The 24,413-nt window shown below is 39.0% G+C and overlaps 1 protein-coding gene across 1 annotated transcript in view; it reads right to left on the minus strand.

Moving 5' to 3' along the window:
- Positions 1–4,399: 4,399 nt before the first annotated feature.
- Positions 4,400–24,413, minus strand: part of acbd6 (acyl-CoA binding domain containing 6) — a 76,650-nt gene continuing 56,636 nt past the window's right edge. Inside the window, exons 7-8 of the mRNA XM_088349947.1 lie at positions 12,142–12,172; positions 4,400–6,840 (exon numbers count right to left, since the gene is read on the minus strand). Coding sequence (XP_088206073.1) covers positions 6,686–6,840; positions 12,142–12,172 — 186 coding nt within the window. The 3' untranslated portion in view covers positions 4,400–6,685. The remainder of the gene's footprint in view (positions 6,841–12,141; positions 12,173–24,413) is intronic.

Raw genomic sequence — 24,413 nt, forward strand, 5'->3', positions numbered from 1 at the left:
ATACTGTTGACAATCCAAACCTTATCCACCCTATTTTGCGGTATATAAGGTTCACCGGGTTATAAGGGTTACTTTCAAATTTCTGGCCATTTGGGGTTTTTCATTTATTTGAAAATCCTCTGTTTTTGCATAATAATGATGGCCTAACCCATAGTCAAGTCAAGTCGTGTTTATTTGTATAGCCCTTAATCACAAAGAGTCTCAAAGGGCTGCACAGACCACAGATTATTGCAAACCACAGACTATTATTACACCATCCCCTGATCTAAAACCTACATGAGGGCAAGGAAAAATCTAAAAACTTCAACATGAGGAAAATGAAGAAACCTTGAGAAGAAACTGCACATGAGGTAATACTCCTTCCAGGAGAACAAGGCTGCAAAAGATGTTACAAAAGTATCAAGAGACAATACATCATCAACATAAAATATAGGTAATAACAGAATGTCCCGTTGACAGCTTACTGTTCCAATATCTTGACTGATGCAGCAGGTTCTAAATCAGGAGTGTCACAGTCGTTTAAGCTGGGGGCACATGCTAGAAAAAAAAAACAGACTAGTAGATTCAGATAAAAATAGATAAAGAAGGAGCGAGGGAGACTGAGTATAAGAGAGAGAAGAGAGGAAAAAGGGTAAAGAGAGAAAAACAGAGAAAGTGCAGTAAAGAAAACAAAATATAAAGTGAAAGGGGAAACAAAAGGAAAGACAGAGAAGAAAGTGAGAAACAGAGGGACTAAACGAGAGAGAGAAAGAGAGAGAGAGAGAGAGAGAGAGAAAGAAAAATATAAGAGAAGAGAAAATTAGTGAGCATGACAAAGAGATTGAGAAAGTGAAAGAGTGAAAGAGATCAATCTTGAAAAGAGAGAAGAAGGGAGGGAAATGGTAAGTGAAAGAAAGAGAAGATGAGAAAGAAAAAGACAGGACAGAGAAATAAATGGATAGAAAGAGAGTGAGAGAGAAAGAAGAAAATAAAGCTAAAGAGAGAAAAAAGGAGAGAAAGAAAGGGCTAGAATGAGTGTGAGAGAGAGAAAGTGAGAAAAAGAGAGAGGCGGTGAGAGAAAGAAAGTGAGAGAGAAAGAGAAAAAGAAATAGATAAAGAGAAATAGGGAGAGCAAACGAGAAGGAAAGAAAGAGAGGGAAAAAGGAGAGAAAGAGTAAGATATATATATATAAATAGAGAGAGAGAGACAGACAGACAGACAGACAGACAGACAGACAGAGAGAGAGAGAGAGAGAGAGAGAAAGAGAGAGTTAGAGAGCTTTTGTTTTCTTGTGGGCCGGATTAAAACCCTGGGCCTGATCCGGCCAGCGAGCCGCACGTTTGGCACCCGTGTCCAAGTACCGATAAGTTGGCTCCAAATACAGAAGAAATGTATTCGATACGTAAGGAGCGCCATCACCGGCGGCGGAGCGACGCGATCGTTAGCTAGCACTCGCAACAGGGCCAGATTGAGGGCAGTGTTCCGCGTCGGCTACCAGGGGCCCGATCTCTCTACGAGAGAAGATTAGGCGGCGCCCTTTCTCCACTCTCCATATTGTGTCTTCATCAGGAAGCTGTAGTTAAGAAGCACAATCCAGATTGAAGCTATTCTCATCGGCTTGACACGTAAAGCAGATTTAAAGCGCGTACGGGGCACTGCTTATTTTGGCACGCCATCTGGACCTTTAGCTCTTATTCAAAAGAGTTACGGGAATGAGGAAAAATGGCATTTTTATTCCAAATGAGTGTAACGTTCCTTTCGATTGTGCTTGCTTATGTGGGGTAATAATGTGTGGAGGAGCGATCCTGTAATATATATAAATTCTTGTCTAAATGAATAAATTCCATATGCCGTGTAAATAGATGACACATCAATAAATTACTTCATACAGAGATGCAACTTAACGTGTACTTCATCATGTATTTTGTCGTATAATTTGTCGTTTTTTTTGTTGTTGTATATATTTTCACAAATTTCGTCAATTATTTTGTTAATTCCGTACATTTCGTTGTGTATTTTGTCACATGTATTTCATCAAGTATTTTGTTATTTTAATACATTTCGTTGTGTAATTTGTCATGTATTTTGTTGTGTATTTTGTCGTGTACGTCCTCGTATATTTCGTTGTGTATTTTGTCACATATTTGGTCAAGTATTTTGTTTATTTTGCACATTTTGTTGTGTATTTTCTCGTGCATCTTGTTGTCTATTTCATTGTATATTTTGCTGTGTATTCTGTCACATATTTTGTCAAGTATTATGTTATTTTAATACATTTCGTTGTGTATTTTGTCATGTATTTTCTTGTGTATTTCATCGTATATTTTGTTATGAAATTTCTTTGTATTTTGACATTATTTTGCTAAATATTTTTTTGTGTATTTTGTAGTGTATTTCATCGTAAATTTCGTTGTGTATTTGGTTGTACACTTTCTTACATATTTCGTCAAGTATTTTGTAAAATTGCATATATTTCGTTGTGTATTTTGTTGTAGATTTTGTCACATATTTTGTCAAGTATTTTGTTAGATTCGTATATTTCGTTATATATTTTGTCGTGTATTTTGCTATGAATTTCGTTGTGTATTTTGTCATGTATTTTGCTAAATATTTTGTTGTGTATTTTGGCGTGTATTTTAGTGTATACTTTGTCACATATTTGTCAAGTATTTTGTTGATTTCATATATTTCCTTGTGTATTTGGTCATGTATTTGGTCAAATATTTTGTCGTATATTTTCTTATGTATTTTGTTGTGTATTTCATCGTATATTTCGCAGTGTATTTTGTCATGTATTTTGTCGTAGATTTTGTCATGTATATTGTCGTATAGTTTGTCATGTATTTTGTTAAATATTTTGTTGTGAGGGCAGCACGGCGGCGCAGTGGTTAGCGCTTGTGCGGCACAGTTCATGTCATGGGAACCTGTCGTGGGTTCAAATCCAGCTCCAGACTTCCTGTGCGGAGTTTGTATGTTCTCCCCGTGCTTGCGTGGGTTTCCTCCGGGCACTCCGGTTTCCTCCCACGTTCCAAAAACATGCATTTCAGGTGAATTGGCCGGTCCAAATTGTCCCTAGGTGTGAATGAGCGATTGAGTTGTCTGTCCCTGTGTGGCCTGCAATTGGCTGGCAACCAGTTCAGGGTGTCCCCTGCCCACTGCCCGGAGATGGCTGGGATGGGCTCCAGCCCCCCCGCGACCCTGATGAGGATAAGCGGTACGGCTGATGAGATGAGATTTTGTTGTGAATTTTGTCGTGTTTTTCGTCGTATATTGTGTCGTAAATGTTGTGTCGTAAATGTGTAATTTGTCATTTATTTCTGGTTTATTTTCGTGTAGTTTGTCATATATTCCCTTTTCTATTTCATCATGTATTTTGTCGTATATTTCGTCGTATATTTTGTCACATATTTCGTCATGTATTTCGGTGCATATTTTGTCATTTATTTTGTCATGTATAATGTCAAGAACTTTGTCGTGTACGGTTCGTCATATACTTTGAGGTGTATTTTGTCGTATAATTTATCGTACATCTTGCCATGTATTGTCATTTACGTTTCAGCAAAAAAAGTTATTCAAATAAGAAGGCTGATCAAACTGGCTAAACTTTTCACCAATTGGTTTATCGGTGAAGTAACTGAGTTTTTTCATCACTGGTCAACCAATAGGTGAAAAGCTGATCCTTTATGACCCGCACGCATTTTGTTGCGACAAAATACACAACTAAATACACAACGAAATAACGAAACAAAATAAAAGACAAAAATTAATTAAGTACACAACAAAATACATTACATAATATATGTGACAAAATACAACTGTAAAAATAAATGACAAAATATATAAAGAAAATATTACAATGTATTTAATTCAAACATTAATATCATTTACATTGAATCCAATATAATATAGGTATTTAGACATTTAAGAGTTCATTATGTTATGGCATATAATTGTAGGTGTTGATTTCTTTATACATTCATTTATACAGATGACAGGATTATATTACAGGAATATAACAAGAATATCATTGATTGATCCTCTATAATATTGGCCCTGAACTATGTACACAAAGAGTATAATTTACTATTATTTTACTTTGGCTAATATGCGAGAGTGACATGTTTGTTACGTTATACGGTGCCTACTACCGCACTTTCACACACCCTAGCTAAAACGGGAAAGTTCATCAGTTTTTTTAAAGGCGCATTGAGGTTGTTCTTCACTCACGACTGCCCCCTTTGGCCATAAATGTAACTGCAGCCTCAGTGTCATCAATTCCTCTTTTTTTCCCTTTGTTTCAGTTCATGTCAGGCCTCTATGAAAAAAAATCCAGCTTAAAAGCAGTATGTCTGAATGAGTAAGCTTGATAAGTAATAATTAATTACTGAACTGGGCTGAGTTAATAAAGACGAGAGCGAAGCAATTTCGAAGCGTTTAATGTCAAGAAACAATGGACGCAATATTCTTTGGAATGGAACAGAAAAACAATCAGTCAAATGATTTAAGTAGTTGACAGTTGTGTCGAGATATTTTTTTTTATATCCAGCACAAGTAAAATCAAAATTAAACAAATAAAAATGAAAAGAAACAAAAAATACTCGTCAAAGTTGACTGATCAGGGGCGGGCAAACTACATTTTGCAGGTCATTTGCAACCAGCCTGGCTTTTTAATTCGGCGTGTCAAACAAAGGCGGTAAAATAATACATACAGTTGTAGTCAAAAGTTTACATACACTTGTGAAGAACTTAATGTCATGGATCTCTTGAGTTTCCAGTTATTTCTACAATTCAGTTTTTTCTCTGAAACAGATAGTTCTTTGTCACAAAAACATTCATGAGGTTTGGTTCTTTTATGACTTTATCATGGGTTCACAGAAAAACTGATCAAATCTGCTAGGTCCAAAATATACATACAGCAACGCGAATTAGCAATTTTGTTCATTATAAAGTTGTGTCAGTGAAATGAGCTTCATAGCATGTCCTATTAACTTCTTGTGATTGATTATGAGTGACTACAGATGGTGACTTCTCTAAGGCCATTTAAATAGGGCTCATTGGATGATAACGCCCACAAACGCAACAAGGGGAAAGTCAAAGGATGGATCTGAAAAAGCGAATTATTGACTTGCACAAGTTAGGAAAATCACTTGGAACCATTTCAAAGCAGCTGCAGGTCCCAAGAACAACAGTTCAAACAATTGTTTGTAGGTATAAAGTGCACGGCACTGTTTTGTCACTTGCACGTTTAGGAAAAAAATGCAAGCTATTACCTTCTGCGGGGAGAAAATTGGTCAAGAGGGTGAAAATTCAACCGAGAATCACCAAAAAGCAGATCTGTCAAGAATTAGAAGCTGTTGGAACACAGGTGTCGGTGTCCAACGTCAAGCGTGTTTTGCATCTCCATGGACTGTGAGGCTGCCATGCAAGAAGAAAGCCCTTGCTCCAAAAGCAGCACCTCAGGCTCGACTCAAGTTTGCTGCTGATCACATGGACAAAAACCTTCTGGAGGAAAATTCTGTGGTCGGACCAAAAAAAAAATCTAGCTATTTGGCCACAACACCCAGCACTGTGTTTGGAGCCCTTTAACCCCAAGTAGACCATGCCTACCGTCAAGCACGGTGGTGGTAGTATTATGCTGTGGGGCTGTTTTGCTGCCAATGGAACTGGTGCTTTACGGAGGATACATGGGATATTGAAGAGGGAGGATTAACTTCAAATTCTTCAAGATAACCTGAAGTCATCAGCCCGAAGATTGGGTCTTGGGCGCAGTTGGGTGTTCCAACAGGACAATGACCCCAAACACACATCAAAAGTAGCAATGAAATGGCTGAATCAGGTTAAAATTAGGGTTTCAGAATGGCCTTCCCAAAGTCCTGACTTAAACTTGTGGACAATGCTGAAATCAAGTCCACGTCAGTAAGCCACCAAATTTAACTGAAATGCACCAATTCCTTCAAGAAAGGTTGTCAAAGATTCAACCAGAAGCACTATACCAAAAGCACCTAATTAAAGTGAAAATGGCCAAGGGACACGTTACCAAATACTGGCGCTGCTGCATGTATATTTTTGACCCAGCAGATTTGTTAACTCATAATATATTTATAAAAGAACCAAACCTCATGAATGTCTTTTTGTGATAAAGAACTATCTGTTCCAATCACTCTGTCACTAGTACTTGTCCCCAGTTTCCCTTCCTGGGTACTGCGTTCAAGGCCAACGTTCAAATAGCTGGCTACATAATTTTTTTACATGCTATTCTTTTATTAAGAGATTGATCAGATTTAATGCAAAGAGTACATTTGAGGAAGCTCTATGGCGTTTTGAGCTATTCAGTGCAAATATTCAGATTTTGTGCTTAAAAATAACAGACATATTATATTACTTTGAGTAAATCTAAAAGGATAAGCAGTGTAGATAATGGATGGATAAAAGGAAATATAACATGTAGATTTCTGCACATATATTTATGTAATGGTATATGAGAAAATTGGACAAGTCAACATGATCTTTTTTCCACATACAGTGTATTGCGGCGGTATTGTGTTTCGAGACTATACCAAAAAAAAAATTAAATTATATTATTTCCTCCCTCCTCATCATGGTCGAACATAATGTTTGCCCACCCCTGGTTTAGGATAACTGTAAAAAATAAAAGGTGGGGGACAGGGGGTGTAGGGTTGGGTGGTTAGCACAAGGCTGATTTAGCTAGCCTTTAGGGGAGGTGTACTGGCGCAGGAGGGAAGAGATGGCGCCAGATTCTGTGACTTCCTCGGGGAGAGAACCTTCCATGTCTTTGATGGATGGGTCAGCGCCGGTGCTTAGCAGGAGCTCCACGATGTCGCCAAACTCGCACGCCGACGCTGCGCCGCAAGGAGAGAGAAATATCAATTAAACCCGAGTAAAACTCAAACGTTGACGTTCTAGTAGTTTCCCCACCACTCCAGCTACCGCCTCCCCATGTGGAGTTTGCATGTTCTCCACATGCCTGCGTGGGTTTCCTCCGGGCACTCCGGTTTCCTCCCACATTCCAAAAACATGTCAGGTTAATTGGCCGGTCCAAATTGTTCCTAGGTGTGAATGAACGAGTGAGTTGTCTGTCCCTGTGTGCCCTGCGACTGGCTGGCAACCAGTTTAGGGTGTCCCCTGCCCACTGCCCGAAGATAGCTGGGATGGGCTCCAGCGCCCCCGCGACCCTACTGAGGATAAGCGGTGCAGATATTGGATGGATGGATGGATGGATGGATGTTCTAGTCAACAATTTTCCCCCTCCTGTTTTCATTCAGGAAGTTGCGTCCAATTAACTCTGAGTTAAACTCTAGTTTAATTTCAAATAAACCAAACTTTGACGTGCAACATCTAGGCTATTTTATTTTATTTTTTACTCAAGTTTAATTTCATCCAAGTCACTCAGACTTTGATATACCAAAAGGCGTTTTTTTCTTCCTTTTCCTAAACCCGAGAAACTCAAACTTTGGTGTTCTAGTAGGCTCCTTTTTAATCTGTTTTATTTTGATTAAACCGGAGTAATTAAAAACTTTGATGTTAAAATAGTTTTTAATGTGATTTTACTCACATTTAAGAGTTCATTTCAAATAAAACTGAGCAACTTAAATTTTTGATGATCTATTAGGTGTTTTTCTACTCTCTACCCAGGTTTACTTTCAATTAAATCTACGAAACTCAACTTTGATGTTCTAGTAGGCTTTAGTTTCTCTTTTTACTCAGGTTTAATTGAAATTATTTCCAGTTAAATCCAAGTAACTCTAACTTTGATGTTCTAGTATCCCCCCAACCAACCCTTTATTTAGGTTTAGATTCGTTTACAACCAAGTTAATCAAAATTTGATGTACCAGCAAGGAAAGGCAGCTATACTTTTAACTAAGACAAGAAAGTTTGATCACATTACCCCGATTTTAGCTAACCTCTCTGTTAGCTTAAGATGTGATTTCAAGGTTCTGTTGGTATTATACAAAATCATGCATGGACTTGCTCTCTCATATCTTTCCGATTTAATTCCCCCATATGTTCCGGTCCAAAGCGTTCGCTCTGAAAATGCTGGTCTACTAGTGATCCCAAGAGCCAAGAAGAGATCCACAGGTTCGAGAGCGTTCTTCATTCAGGCCCTGATGCTGCGGAATGCTCTTCCCCCTGAGATTCGATCTGCAACCTCAGTGGAAATGTTTAAATCTAAGTTTGAAACACACTTCTAATCCATAGCATATAAATAACCTATATTTTATGTTGACAATATCTGTGTATTATTTGTTATTGCAACATCCATTGCCATCCTGGAAGGGGGATTACCTAATGTGCGGTCCCTTCTCAAGGTTTTTTCATTTTTCCCATGTTGAGGTTTTTAAGATTTTCCTTGCCCTCATGTAGATTTGAGATCAGGGGATAGTGTAATAATACTCTGTGGTTTGCAATAATATGTGGTCTGTGCAGCCCTTTGAGACACTTTGTGAGTAAGGGTGTCACAAATAAACATGACTTGACTCAAATGTGATGTTCTAGTAGTTTTCCACCTCTTTTGTCTCAGGTTTAAATTCAAGGAAACCCGAGTTTTAATGTCAACAGTACGATTTTTAGTGACGTTTGACCACAGGTAGTCAGAAGTATTTTCATTTGATTTTTTTTCAAGCGAGCTATTGAAAATCGCAGCATCCTCTCACTCCGCTGTAACCGCCCCCATTTCTTTTCTGCCGGTGTCTACCAGCGAATGCTTTTAAACACGATCGCTGAAGTCAGCATCGCCGGTGATTGACATCCGGGCCTCTTAACCCCGAGAAGATGTGATGATACATCGGAAACACCAGCGAAAAAGAGCCTCCAATTAGTGTACAAGTTATTTTTTTTCTGGAGCAAAACCCGGCACTTGATGAGAGTTTTATTTAGCTGCTGCGGCATGTGTGGCACGTGGCTGACATCTCGCCTTGAGCTGTGTTTATAAAAAAAAAAAAAAAAAAAAAAAAAAAGGAGCAGTCTCTCAGGGGAGCTTTGGAGGAGGAGGACAATTTATAGCGAGCAGTAAACCTGCAATTAATCACTCGCCGGCCGCCGCTGCCTGTGCAAAGAGAGGCAGAAATGAATTTTCATTCTCTGCTATTTGTCTCCCCGAGTTCATTGCTGAGTAGGGATGGGAATCTTCAGGTTGATCACCATTCAAGGGGTATGATTTCGATGATAGCAGAAGGTTTTGGAATCAGTGCTACTCAGCTGGTGTGCCACAGACATGATTTTAGTAGGCCGCGGGACTTTGCCTTAGCAAAATAATGCCAAGGCAAAATAATGGTACTAAACAGTACAGACGCTGTCCTACTTACAAACGAGAGGTTCCGGACAATCGTTCGTAAGTTGCGTCAGTGCTTCATTTTGTATGATTAAGGTTTATATAAGTATGTTTAAGGCTTCTATAAGTAACCTGTATTGTTTTGTACTGAAAAATAAACATTTACTAAAATAATATGCTCTATAAAGTGAAGTTTAAATTACTTTTGTAAGATGGGCTTCAAGAGTTAGGCGCCTTCCTCCTCCGTGGTAAAAAGTGGCCAAAAAAAAGCGATCCAACTATTCTCTCAACCGCATCAAGCTTTCTTATTCCACTTTCAACTCAGATGAAACGGCTTGCATCTTCTTTAGACTTTACAGCAACCATATTGAATGGATGCACGAGATATTAAACAATATAAATGTCAAAGTTCTTAGCGTTCAAGATACAGTATAGAATGTTTTACACACCAACTAGGAAGAGGAAGCCGGATTTCTTCTTAGAGGTGGAAGCTGGGTAATCTCGTGTGCTGGAGATACAGTACAGTATGTTTACACACAAACTAGGAAGAGGATTTCTTCTTAGGAGTAGATGCTGGATAAGCTCTCACAGCGCCACACGCCGTAGCGGCGGAAAGAAGCTCTACAGTACTGTCCAGTACTCGGAAAAAAGATAACAATACAAAATCTAACTTACAGCAATGTCCGGATATTTTTCGACATCCCGAAAAAAATGTTGGTATCTACTGTTTTTTGTAACTCGAATGTTTGTAAGTAGGGGAGCGTCTGTATATGGCAATAATGCACTGTATTATGAGTTGACACACATCACTTCACACAAAAGAAAAAGACCATTTTGAGCATGGAAAAACACAGATACAGCAGGGAATATTAGAGGAGTTGATTAACTTGAAGACAAAAGAGGTCAAAACTTCAGTGTGTTTTTTGCAGCAGGGAGCTGGTGTTCCAGAAATTCCTTCCTACTCATCAAAGATGTCCTATGGTCTTGCGCACCTATTGGGGAAATGTGCAAATGTTCTTCCTACCTATCATATGTGCCATTGAAAATGATGATACCTTCAGTTTAACCCCTTAACGATCCAGTGAAATTCAACCAAAATCCCAATCCAAGACGTACCCAAATTAAATTGAATGCTGTTGTTGCACCATTTGGACGGTTTTGTTGTTTTTGAATGTTAACACTCTGACTTTTGTCCCCAACTGAAATAACCACTACAGGTGTTACAAACATTAAATAACTTAAGTTAGAACACAGAAATAGAAAGTTTTTTCATCTAGCCTAATTTGAATTTTTTTTTTGCAATCAAATGCCTGTAGATGAGTGTAGCATGGGTATCTTAGCTGCAAAACAGCTGGGACAGTAGCAAGAAGCCTTTCCTGGACCCAGGTCAAATTTGATGACAATCTTAAAATCTAAACATTAGTGTTTTACACATTTTTCTAAGTGTATGTCTAGGCGTTTGCAAAAGTGGCTATTTGAAGATTCCTAAAGGACCAGTGACTGGTGATATCATACAGACACATATTTGCTTCTCAACAGGCGCATCTTCGGTCTTCAACGTTAACCGGTTAACGTGGTGAGTACTTACAATTTTTGTTTTGATTTAGTCTTATTTGACTCTTTCACTGCTTCAAACCACTGTTTTTCTGTTGTAGCTTTTTCACATGGTGTTTGTTGACTACGGTAATCACGCAGCGTATGTATGCATGCATGCTAACCTTTATTTTAAATCATCAATAAACATTGTTCGCAATAATTCCGAGTTTAGTGCTACTGGTGTTACTTGATTATACAGAAAACCAAATTGCTGCTGTCAGGTCAGCCGAGGGTAAGACGTTTCGGCAGAACAGGGGCCTTCGGGAAATGGTCTGCACTCCCAAAGCGCTTTAAAATGTGCTTCACACTTACCCAGTCACACACACACTCAGTGACAATGAATTTTGACACCCCCTCTAAACAGTATTGTGCAAGTAATGTTTACTATGCATATACAATGTTACCTGGGGTACCAAAGGTTTGGAACCCAAATTCCACAGGTTTCTATACCTCGTCATAAGATTATTCAACCTTAGGTTCCCACCGTACAACTGATTAATTTCATTGATAGGATTATTGTAAATGTATTATGCATTTGTTTCAAGTATTCAACATTGCAGGGACCATACAGTCGGGTAAGAATCTTGTGAACTACCCAAGCTCGTTAACCATTCACAAGATGCATTGTCATGTTGGTTGATGCAAGTGTTTGTTTGATGTTCCCCTATTTACGATTGCGTCCCCTTTGAAGTGTTCGTTATCCCTTGCGCAATTCTATGACTTAACTCTTTGCAATACAGAACAGGAGCTGTTGAGGTTCGATCCAGATGAGGATCAGAACTTCTGATCGCATCTCGTCATGAACTGAAATAGATGTCTCCTGTCTCCTGTAAGCCTACTTGTAAGGGAATAAACCTAACTGTCTTATTTGACATACTTTAAAACATGAAATCGGGTAGTTTCTGAATAGATTCAGATTCATTCACGTCAGAATCGGATATTTCCAGCACCCCTATTCATGAACGCCTGTTTGGCATTGGAGGGTGACGCAACACGTCCACCGCTGAGGACAGATGGCGTATAAGGACGAGGGGAAACACCCCTAGGGGACGTTTTTGTCGGAGCACGAGAGGGTCAGAGGGAGTCTGAGGACTGCCCATGATTTCCTAGGGGAGGCTTACAGATCGTCACACACACATTTTCATAACGAGGCCGAACTTTTTGTCTATATGCAAGAATATTGCATATAAACAAAAAGATATACAAAGCTCCATTAGGATGGAAAAAGGGACTTTTCGAGTAAAAAGTTGAGGAGAAGAAGAGACAGCTTCTTACCATAATGTAGCGCCGTCTGTCCTTCGTTATCCTGTCAAAGGCAAAGACAACGTTCAGTCAAGCATAAATCAGCACAGGGCGACGATAATAGAAATATATTTGCAGAGGGGCGATGTGTGAACTTGTTAGCATAGCAGTCAGCCGGCTACTTGTTGTGGGTGGGATTGTTTTCATTGGCCCATGGGGGGGATTAGAATGAGATGAGGTATCGATTCTGGGACTCAAACGTGATCGGGATTTGTCTGAGCAGTTTGGTCACATTCGAAACGTAATTATATATTCCAACTTTGGAGTTGGGATATAAATCACAACTTCCTTGATATATACATATATTTATTATGTATAATTTTAATTTTTTTCTTCAACGTTCTTAAAATACATTTTTAATGAAATTCTTAAAGCACAAATATCACTACTACTACCTCCAAGTATTTTATACCCCCTCATTAAGATATTTTCCCCACCTTTCGACATCGACCACAAAATATTTTGCTTTCCCACAATCGTACAAAATTCCAACTTTGCAGGGTTTGTGTGTTTAACTACAGTATGTGAGTTATGCATTTCGTACTTCTCTACTATGCCTGTCTGCTATTGGCCGACGTCTTATAAGGTGCTAGTCTGCTATTGATTTGTGTCACGGTATCATTAAGATGCAGATATGCTATTGAAGAAACTCCATCCCACAATGCCTCTTTCTCTCCTTGTTCAGTTCAGAATCTCATTTAATACACTTACATTTGTTTAGCTATGCCGCAAGCCTTGATGCAATGCTAGAAGGAGATGCAAGTAGATAGTAACCATATAAACAAACATTGCAATTGTCAAAAAATGCAAAGAAAGGGGCACAGACTGTTATCCTCACTAAGAAATATGTCTGTAGCCAATCGACGACCGGGACTATAAGTAAGAATAAGTGATTAAAGCGACAAAGTCTTCTAAGGGCATGACAATCCTTGCAAATTGAAGTTTTAAAAGCATTTTTAATTTGAATCTACAATCTTCTCCCTGTTCTGCATCAACCCGCTACCCCATTGTACCAGCTCAACTCCATCACAGCAAGGGTAAATACAATTTTATTTTTCCTTTGCCTGTGTATTTATTCATAAAGTTATTAAGGGGCGGCAGTAGCTCAGGAGATAGAACGCTCGTCTTGGGATCAAGGGATCCCAGTTCGAATCCCGGCTCGTCCGTGTTACATGTCGAAGTGTCCTTGGGTAAGACACTGAACCCCTAATACCCCTAATAAGCAGGTTAGCGCCTTACATGGCTGCAAGGCCGCTATTGGGAAATGTGGAGAACATTGTAAAGCGCTTTGGGAAGTCATTGACTTGAAAAGCGCTATATAAAATGCAGATCATTTTATTTCATTTCATTTCATTAAATCGTATAGAAGTATATTACACATAAGTCGGACTTTCTACACACTTTCCTGTACTTTTTATCTTTGAGCGCATTAGCCAATCTCCATAGCTTTCTTTCGCCTGTCATACGGCAATTTCACCTTCCGATCTTGTGGGAATAATAATGAAATAGTTTCCACATATTTGCTTATTATTAACATTTAATTGGTCCTTCGAGCTGGATTCCAATACTACTGACATTTTCAGAGGCTGAGCTAACTTCCAGGTTAAGTGACTAAGACGATTCCCAGGACTGCATCTTGACTCGGTTTCTGGTATTTGAGGGTTGAGGAAATCTGAAGAGGCAGACATCTGTGGCGTCCTTTGAGACATTTTGTGATGACGGCTATACAAATAAAAGTGACTTGACTTTGTTGAGTAGGAAAACTCATTGTCACTTTGGTTGTGTGATTTGCGTGTCTAGGGTGACCGCTGTTAAACCTTGATGAATACTAGTGTCTGGTCAAGAAAAATATAGGGGTAACGGACACTCGGGACATATCATTACAGAGATAGGATTTTTTTTTTTAAACTGAGTTAGAAGATTTTGTGAATTTGACAGTGAAGTCTATAAAAAGGAGGATACCTGAGAACGGATTAATGCTGTATCCCGGGGCTTTACTGTAAAATATGGTAACTGCATTTAACATGGTAGGGACGTGACCCTGACACAGATCAGTCCAGGGACAACAGAGATGATTGCAAAGACTCGGTGTGTGTGTGTGAAATAGTCTTTTAGGTGGAAGGGTCAACCTCAAAGACATATTTCTTGTGGGGCAACGACGTGTGTGCGTTATCGGTATAATAAGACCCAATCTATGACAGGCATCATCAACAGAAGATTCCATTTTTAATCACCGCTCCTATGCCTCGTAACTATGATGAATGACCAAAGTGCCGGCGGCGCCCCCCGGAACAAAAGTCCAACGGGTTCACGTGATTGGGGGCGGATTAAGCGGTGACATTTCCTCACTCGGAAGAGGAAATACGGGCTAAAGATTACAAAAAACCCCACTGTAAGTATGTCTTTGCAACATTCGCTGACCACTGACTTATCTTTAATCTAAAAAAAACATTGGGTCAAGAATAACCCAATTTGTGTCAAGTGTGAACTAGTACATTGCTTCCATTAGTTCCTGGGTATTTATGAAAAAAGCACACTTGAAATAATTTAAATAACTACAAAAAAGGGTCAACACAAAAAAATTGGATAATACAAAACAACAAAAAATAGGGGGTATTTTCTTAAAAAGACAAGTCAGTCCTCATTTTTTCTTCTTCAGTTTTCCCCCCAAAATGACATCACTTTGTATAAAACGACACCAAGTTCCGCCCAAAAAGAAAAAAGATGGGCCTGGTTGTAAACAACAACACATATGTGTTTGTAAAAAAAAGAGAAAAGATTGAGTCTGTTTCGTCAAAACATTTTGGGTCATTTATGAACCAACTTCTTGGTTATTGTGAAAAAAAGATTATATATTCCGACCACTAACTTATTTCCAATCTAAACAATATTGAGTGAAAAATGGCCAAATTTGGAATTGGGTAAGCCTAATCCAACTTCCTGGGTTGTTATGGAAAAAAAACATCTCAAAGTTCGTCCCGTTTCTATTTTGTTTGAAAAACAAAAATTTGGTTGTTTTGTCAAAAAGAAAAAACACTCCACAGATTTAAAGTATAAAGACCCAAGTAATGGGTTATTATGAAAAATCCACCTCTACTGGGAAACTTATAACATTACAATATTTGCTGACCACTGACAGACCGGTTTATTTGAGCTAAAAATATTGAGTCAAAAATAACCCAATTTGTGTCAGGCATGGATTGATCCATTACTTGGGTTAATTTGACCAAACTTCTAGGGTTGTTTTTGGGGGAGAAAAAAACAAAACAAAAAAAACTTAGTTCATATTTTCATATATCTAAAGAGGGCCAACCCAACTTGGGTTGTTTCCCCCCCAAACCAAGAACTCAAAAACTGTGGCACTTTAAGAAAATAAAACCCAAAAGATTGAGTCTGCTTGGTTGTAACAGCCCAATGAATTGGATTCAATTTATCCAACTAACGGATCCATTTTAGGTTACTTTTGACCCAACTTCCTTGGTCGTTATATACCTCAACTTTGATTCACTTTATCTTTTGGACAAAAAAAGAGATAAGAATTGTGTATTAATGTTGATGAAATTAGATTGACTCATTTGGGTTCTATTCGACCCATGTCTTTGTCTTGTACCAAGTTTTCTTCTTCTCAACTTGTTTTTTTTCCAACCAACTCTCCTTCCCAGCACTGTATGTATTTTTCCTGCATTTCCTTCCTTTACCTCCTCCATCATAATCCCTCCATTTCCTTACTTCCCTCTCTTCCCCAGTGCAGGTTGATCCTATTGTTATCCCCTCTTTCTGTGTCTCAGTCCCGGGGGCAGCACTTTAGGGAATTTCTGATTGGATTAGAGCGTCCTATTCCCTCTGGGAGGATCTCCAGCACAGATGCAAATCTCTACGAGTGAGTGGAAAACGGGTCGTGGTTAGACCACAAGATCAAATATTGTGGGCCAAAATTAGAACTGGGAAAAAAAATAAAAATCAACCAAGTCCATTAAGTTGACTTTAAAAATAGGTGGATTAAAGATATTTATTCAATACATTTATGTTCCTCATTAGAATATATTCGTATTTTTTTGTAGTTTTAGCACAACTTGGCAGTGTCTCCTCTCTACCCCTTCATAATGTGTTAAATACTGGAGTTCTCGCCCAGTTTATTTATTTATTACTGTGATAAAGTAACACTGCTATATTTTCAGTAATAGGGTAATCTAATTAAAATATTTTTTTTGCCTTTTCAATGCCTCTATCGTAACTGATGGTTAAAAGCGGTGCTTTCCGTATTTTCCGCACTATAAGGGGCACCTAAAAGCCTTTATTTTTTTCAAAAGCTGACCATGCGCCTTATAATACAGTGCGCCTTATTTATGGATCAATATTAATTCGCAAAGTCTTGCAACTAACTTGCAGCCGCCGACTAGATTTACCCCCGAACGCCAAGTAGTCCGCGGTGTATGCTGGGATTTATTTACCGGCGTTTCATTGGCTAACCAATGTGTCAATCATCATTTGAATGGATCACTATTGGCTAAAGTTATTCGGAGGTCAAGGGGGCGGATCCTTTTTATCATTTACAGGCTGCCATAGGCTTAAACGGCAAAACAAAGCCTGCAATTGGTCGAAAAAGATTAATTTGAATAGCATGTTTGGTTGTCTACGGCATAGAGCAAACATGTTTTACCATTATGCATTTGTAAATATTTTATTCTCCTGGATTTACTACACCCACGGATATAAAAGGACCAAGGCTGCACATTATTATGAACACAACGACTTCGGTGAGCTACTCCGGCTATATATATTATCCCTGTATCTTGTTTCAGACTGAACTCGATGTTTCTGTGATAAGCGGTGCAGATAATGGATGAATGGAGTGTCTATTTTTAAATTAAACTCAATTCCAAGTGTTAATTGTCATATGCACAGTAAAGTTGCGAGCGAAAAATAAAATAGAAACTAAGGAATGGTTGGCATTTCTTGAATCCCAAGACTTTAACCTTTCGAATGATGGAACGATGCATTTGAGTGACATCGTACGGACACCGCATCCGCACGTGTCCTCGACACGTATTTGCGTCTTTGCAAGCTTTCGGAATGTTAAGGGGGTAATACGTTTGACTGAACTATCTGACTGTTTTGTCGACGTTCCCATTGCAGCGCTTTATAATCCGGTGCGTCTTATGTATGTCAAAAATAGGACCAAAAACTATTTTTTCTGGGTGCGCCCTATAACCCGGTGCGCCTTATAGTGCGGAAAATACGGTAATCTATCCATAGTTAGAGCGCTACACAAAATTATTAGCAATACTTTAACCAGCAAAAACACATTTTCCCCTCTACATTGGTAATGTTTTGATCCACACCACAGAGGTCCAAATCTGATAATACGTATAGTATCGGCTAAAATTGTTATGAGTATTAGAGAGAATCTGATCGGGCTATTCGTGATCTCTGTGACTTTTTGGAGTCGAATCATGGAAATCCTCAAGGCATCTCGGGTGCAAGATTTTTTACCACCGCAAAAAAATAATAGTTAAGTACCAAAGTTCAAATACAACGGAGGAATGGGCAGAATCCATTTCAACGCTATCTCGAAAAGTTGTATGTTCAAGAAAATAACATATTCATTGGGTTATACAACCAACAACTCTGTAAACGAAAACGAAACAAGATTTTGTTGCGGAATGGAGATTACAGAGCTAAAGTAAAATAAAAAGATACTTTGCTATACAATAATCGTTTTAGTGTACAATTGAGCTTTTCATTTCATAGGGCTGGATTAAAAATGAAAAACAAAAAGGAATGGATCTGTTAAATCAAAAAATCGTAGTGGAAGACCTAAAACTTTGATCAGGACATCTGTATTGCACACAATAAAACCATTGGGTTAATATTTCAAAATCTATCTAGATTTAAATAACTACTGTATTATCTAGTCCAGTGTTTTTCAACCAGTGTGCCGGGGCACACTAGTGTGCCTTGAGAACTGGTCTAGTGTGCCGCAGGAAATTGTCCAATTTTATTTTGGCAATTAAAAAAGATGCCATTGTTTTTTTTTCCCAGTGATCAACAAAGTAACTAACTCTCATCCATATCAGTAAGTGGGAACACATTCAATGGTAACGGTAAATAGTCTGCTTTTATATAGAGCTTTTAAAGTCAAGACTTCCCAAAGCGCTTTACAAAGTGCTTCACACTTACCCATTCACACACACACTCACACACCGATAGCGGCATTAGCCATGCAAGGCTCCTAATGCTTATTAGAGGGTTGGGGGCAGGGTTGGGTAGGGTTTACTTTAACTGGATTACTTTCTATTACTTTTAGATTACTCCAATACCAAATATGCTAATAAAAGACAAAATATACTAAATATGAATACAATTATGACTCACAACACGTGGTAAGCTTTCTCTCCTGGCTTTGATCTCTTTGATCTCCGACAAAACTGACATAAAATGCGACAGAAACAAAATGAAAATAAATCCAAACACTTTGCCAACATCATTTTTGCCGTTCCATGTATTCCGTTACTCCCCAAGCCTGCACAAAATTTAGTAATTTTATTCATATTTAGTTTCTTTTGTCTTTTATTAGCATATTTGGTATTGGAATAATCCAAAAGTAATTGAAAGTAATCCAGTTAAAGTAACCCTACCCAACCCTGGTCAGTGTCTTGCCCAAAGGTACTTCAACATTTAACACAAAGGAGCCTGGAATTAAACCTTTATATTTTCTCTTCTTATATACTAATTATCTACTCGGGAGGTACTACAGAGACACATATTCAAAAATGTTTTTTAATGAAGCTGTTTAAGATTGCCCCGCAAAATATAAAGAATCTTGCACATAAGTTCAATTATTATTTTGTTATTTTACATTTTTATGGAAAAAAAAAACTGACAACAATTTTTGCTCTTTCTATGTATTTCAGATTTTTATGGGAAAAAAAACAAAATAATATTATAGTAAATCTTGAAAAACAGGTTAAAGATGTAATAAAATCCCACATTACAGCAAAATTATGAACCACAATGATTCCCTTATATTACTTCCTGAGGCATGGTGACCACAAACTATGAGAAAACCTTTAAAATGTCACTTTAAGCTTTACAAATAAAATGGAAATTGAATAATTTTTAAACATTTCAACCGTCGGCGTGCCTCGATATTTTTGAATGCGAAAAGTGTGCCTTGGCTCAGAAAAGGTTGGAAAACACTAATCTAGTCTATAAGGCGCAGTAGATTATAAGACACACTTTCATAAAAACACCCTTTGTGAGATATTTTTATATATAAGGCACACCGGACTATAAGGTGCACAAAATCAAAACTACCGTAAAAACAAGCATTCAGAAAATAAAATCCATAGAAGAAAAGAAACAGACATTATGAAATCTGGTTTCCCTACTAAAAAAAATTTGATATATCAATCGCAATCACGCATTTACAATTTTATTTACCCCATCTATAAGGCGCTCCTGGTTATAAGACGCACCATTGAATTTCTGGAAAGTTTCCGGCAAATTTCTGTTAAAGGTGCGCCTCATAGTCCAGAAAATACAGTATTTCACGTAACTGCATGAAAAATAGGGAGTACATTCATCACACCATTTTTTTCAACTTTTTAGAAGAATGATATACCTCTTCTTCTCAAGGTTCTTATTTTCTCACGCTGAGGTTTTGAGTTTTTCCTTGCCCGCATGTTGGTTTAAGATCAGGCGATGGTAGAATTGTAATCCTGTGCAGTCCTTGAGACATCTTGTGATTAAGGGCTATACAAATAAATGTGATTTGACTTCAATAAACTGCATACGGTGTATATATCGTTATAACAGCTAGTTATACAACTTCATCCATCAGTTCTACAAAAATAATAGTAATAATAGAGTCTTGCAGTACTCAATGCGACAGACACAAACTTAACTCAAGTAAACATTGAACCATGTATCCTGATCAAATGCTGGATTTATAAGAGTTAACATCATAAGGTAAATAAATGCTGATTTATGGCATATTGAACTGTGTTTTTAATGCACTGTGTTGAGCGTGTGCGTGCACATGTGTGCACGTGAGGGGTCAGTGGCCCGTCCTCAGAGTTCCCTAATGCCCTCCGGATCTCGGACCCGGGCTTGATGGAATCACAGGAAATTGGATTGTCTTCCATTTGCTTTGGGAAGTAGCTCAGAAGAGACACCGGCTCCTTACAACAAACCCCCACCCTCCCCCACCCGGGTGCACCCCTGTTCCCATCCCATTATGGAAGCATGTTGCACCAAACCTCCACTTTAGCATGTCATCCGAAGTTTCCCCTTGCGATGCAGAAACGTCAGCAGAGTGTTCAATAAAGTCACTGCTTGCACAACAGCAGGAGCTCCAGCACAGGGTAGTGGATCGCCGTAAAGGGCCGGACGAATATGCTTACGTGCGGCATGAATAGGGATCGACCTATTAGTACGATTGGAGTTTTGCTGGAGGTTAAGTCATACCCATCTATCACCCGTTTGGAATTTTTTCAGCATAACCGATTCTCCAAAGAGATTTACATTTGTTTGCCGACTTGCAAGGATTCGCTTCCGCAAATCTCGGACAAGAATAGTCGGAATGTTGAGCCTAAACTGTTTACGGCGGAATTAAGTGGCGGCTTCAAGGGCATAAAACATAACTGTGTTTGGGGATACAAATAGAGCATAGACGTCCCTGGAGTCTACGATACACTCTAGCGGCATTTTCATTCCAATTGTGGGTCCGAACCTCGGTTTAGATTTGTTTAGGTTGATGGTCAAGCTCAAATCCATAAACTCTGTGACTACAGATTGAGTAAAAATAGCAAATAAAATATGTAGGTGTTTCTTCTATGCGATATTATTATCAGAGCGCTAGTATGTAAGATATTGACCCTTTGGATGTGAAGTCACGTTGCCTTCCCTGGCATAATGAGAGCCATGATGGACAGCAAGAAGCACCCTAGCAGACAGCAATCGAATGAGCATTTGAGTTGAAACAAATCTCAATAACCACGACAGAAGAATATAACCAGCATTTTTTACAACAAGGATTTATTGCTGCGCAGTGGGCAAGGTTCTAAGCCCAATTTGGAATTTTATCGTATATGTTTCGATGAAGACAGAAGACAACGATAGTTTTCTGTAAAACTACACTCACAGCCATCAAATTATTCCAGGATTTGCAGCAAGCAATTTTTACAAGTTACATTTCATGTATTTCTAAGCAATTTTATTTTTAAGTAGGGTGAGTCACATCAAAGACACTCTATATAATAAGTTAGCTAATGCTAACTAGCTAAGTTAGTGGCATTCCTTACTATATAAACAAACAGCTTTTATAGTGATCAACTAGGGATTCAAATCAGTAACTTCCCAAATATCACATGTATTGAAAACTGTTAAAGCTCATTACGCCGAAATGAACTGTCAAATTATCACCGGATAGAACAGGAAACGAACGTTCAGAAGATACAGTGCATCCGGAAAGTATTCACAGCGCTTCACTTTTTCCACATTTTGTTATGTTACAGCCTCATTCCAAATTGTATTAATTTAATCTCTTATCTCAAAATTCTACACAAAATACTCCATTATGACAATGTGAAAAGGTTTTTTTTTTTTTTTTTGAGTTTATTAAAAATAGAAAACTAAGAAAGAAAGACTTGAGGCTGTATTTGCTGCCAAAGGTGGATGAACAAAGTATTAAGAAAAGGCTGTGAATACTTATGTAAATGTGATTTCTTAGTTTTCTAAACTACAAAAACTATGTGAATTGCATGAATCTAGCATTGCGCTAGTTAGCTCTAGCATTACAGACTCCACACCCGTGGTTACAGGTTCACTAATCACCTGTGACCTGGCCTGCACTAGTGTACCCTGTCATGAAAGGCTTAAACAGTAATCTCTATTTTTAGAAAGAGTGAGAGCACCTTCCCAGTTAGTGTGAAGGCCGTATCTCCTCAGCAGGTCAGGTCGGCCCCAGAAAGCAGGCCAGTTATCCACAAACCTAAATCTCTGCTGACTACAGAAACTTGCCAGCCACCGGTTTAGCGAGACTAGTCTGCTAAACCTCTCATCATTGCCTTTCGCAGGCAAGGGACCAGAGACAATTACTTGATGCCGACTCATCTTGCTGGCGAGATTACAGGTCCTAGCAATATTTTTCTTTGTAATCTCAGATTGCCTCATTTTAGTATCATTAGAGCCGACGTGAATGACTATATCAGTGTGGCTAGCCCTGTTCTGGTGTCTAGATTTGCATGTCAGCTCCCTCAAATTAGCCTCAATGTCGGGTGCTCTGGCCCCAGAAATACACATAACCGTGGCTGGGGTGCTAAGCTTAATGTTACGGGTGATGGAGTCACCTATAACTAGGGTGCGGGAGCTAGTAGACCAGGATGGAGTGGGACTAGCTAGGGGGCTGAACTTATTATGTGTCTGAATTGGCTCACCGCGATTAGCATGCCGTTTAGGGCTAGTGCTAACCGGACTAGCAGGTTCGCTACAACCCACGCTAGCAGTGGTGTCCGCGGCACCTAACATTTTCCTTTTAAACTGCTCTAACTCACGGACACGTCCCGTTAGAAGGGATACTTGCCTACGGAAGCCAAACAGCGTCTTAGCAGCCGTGGGAGGGGTGGCCCTTCACCAGCGATCGGCAGCAGGGTGACTGTAAAACAATTGTGCGCGGCACTAACCTTACGCCAATCGTCCGAGATACTTACTTACCGCCACTCGATAACCCAGAACCAGTTATTGTCTCTTGCGGGGACACACCAGCTTTACTGTCTCAAATTCATCCTTGCTCACGGGGAAAATATGTAAATAGGCTCCTGAATTTTGCCTGGTGGCTTGCATAGTGTGTTTCTTGTCAAAAGCAAACACTTCTGTTTCATTCTAAATTACAACAACCTCTACTTGTCATGAACCAGAACAGGATCAGGACCCAAACACATGACGTTACTCACACAGGCCTTTTATTTTACGGGAAATGGGGAGTCATGCACGTTAGGAAGAAGTCTGGCGTGAAATGATAGGAATCCAGAGGCTGACGATATTGATACCAATTGCCCGAGTTGGTATAAGACAGATACTGGACAGGACGGGACAGACAAGATGGAAAATGAAACATGATATCGAAAACAGAACAAAATAAACGGAACAATACCGGACAGGAAATACCAACAGGAACAGGACCAAGTCGAAACCCACGTCTTGCGGGGCAGAAGTTCATGACGGACTGACAAAAGGAGAGTGACAGGACTGGGTTTAAATAGCAGGGAACCCAATCTGTCAACGAGCCGCAGCTGGTGCCACACGGGCGGGGGCAATTGGGCGCCATGGCAACCGTGACACTAGTGGTGAATTATTACACACTGTCACTAGAAATTTTTGTTGGGTTACAAATGAGTAACTATTATTTCGGTGAAGAAAGACCATGTACGGGTGCTGATTAATTTCTATATAACTGGAGTTATAAAACTGGAGTGTCATGCCCAATTTCGTTGTCACAATATGTTAACCCATTTTGTAACAATGACAATAAAGGTGTATTCTATTCTATTCTATTCTATATCGTCATGGTGTTTTACTTATTGAATAATTAGGACAATGACGTTACCACAGTCAAGTCGTCTGCCTTTGTACCGAGTTAAAAAAGTTTTACCTGCAATAAATTGGCACAATCATCACAAAAATCCTTTCCTCAGATACTTTTCCTTTAAACTCTACGCTCTCTCTTTTCTCATTCGCCCTTCGCCTCCGACAGACACATTAAACAAGCCAGAGCCGAAGAAAAGATAGACAAGCAATCCTAATTTATGATCAATGTATGAAGCAGCCCCCGACTCCCACTGTGACAGCCACCAGGAGGGGGGGGGGGCGCCAAATCGATGGACTGGAATCATTGGCATGCAGATTCCGGCAGATCGCATTATGAAGAGCGGGCGCCATTAATCAAAAAAGTAGCAAGATGGAAGAGATGAAGATGACGTTCATTTCTAGAAACGTAACAGCGAGCGTGGCACCCAAAACTTGCTGGCGAACCTTTTTAAAAAAAAAAAGGTTTCATGATGAATGACTGCAGGTTGCGAGACGTACGACGTACCGAGTAGAGTTTTTGAGAGTGGGATGGATTGCAAAGACCCACGAGAGTAATACGCAATGACAGATGACTTGAATTTTGAATGAATGACTGAGCCAAACGCATATATAAAAAAAATCTTTAGCAACTTGTATTTTTTCATCACATCATCACA

Source organism: Urocampus carinirostris, chromosome 12, assembly GCF_059441175.1.
Source record: "Urocampus carinirostris isolate Australia breed hairy pipefish chromosome 12, RoL_Ucar_1.0, whole genome shotgun sequence".
Taxonomy (NCBI): Eukaryota; Metazoa; Chordata; class Actinopteri; order Syngnathiformes; family Syngnathidae; genus Urocampus; species Urocampus carinirostris.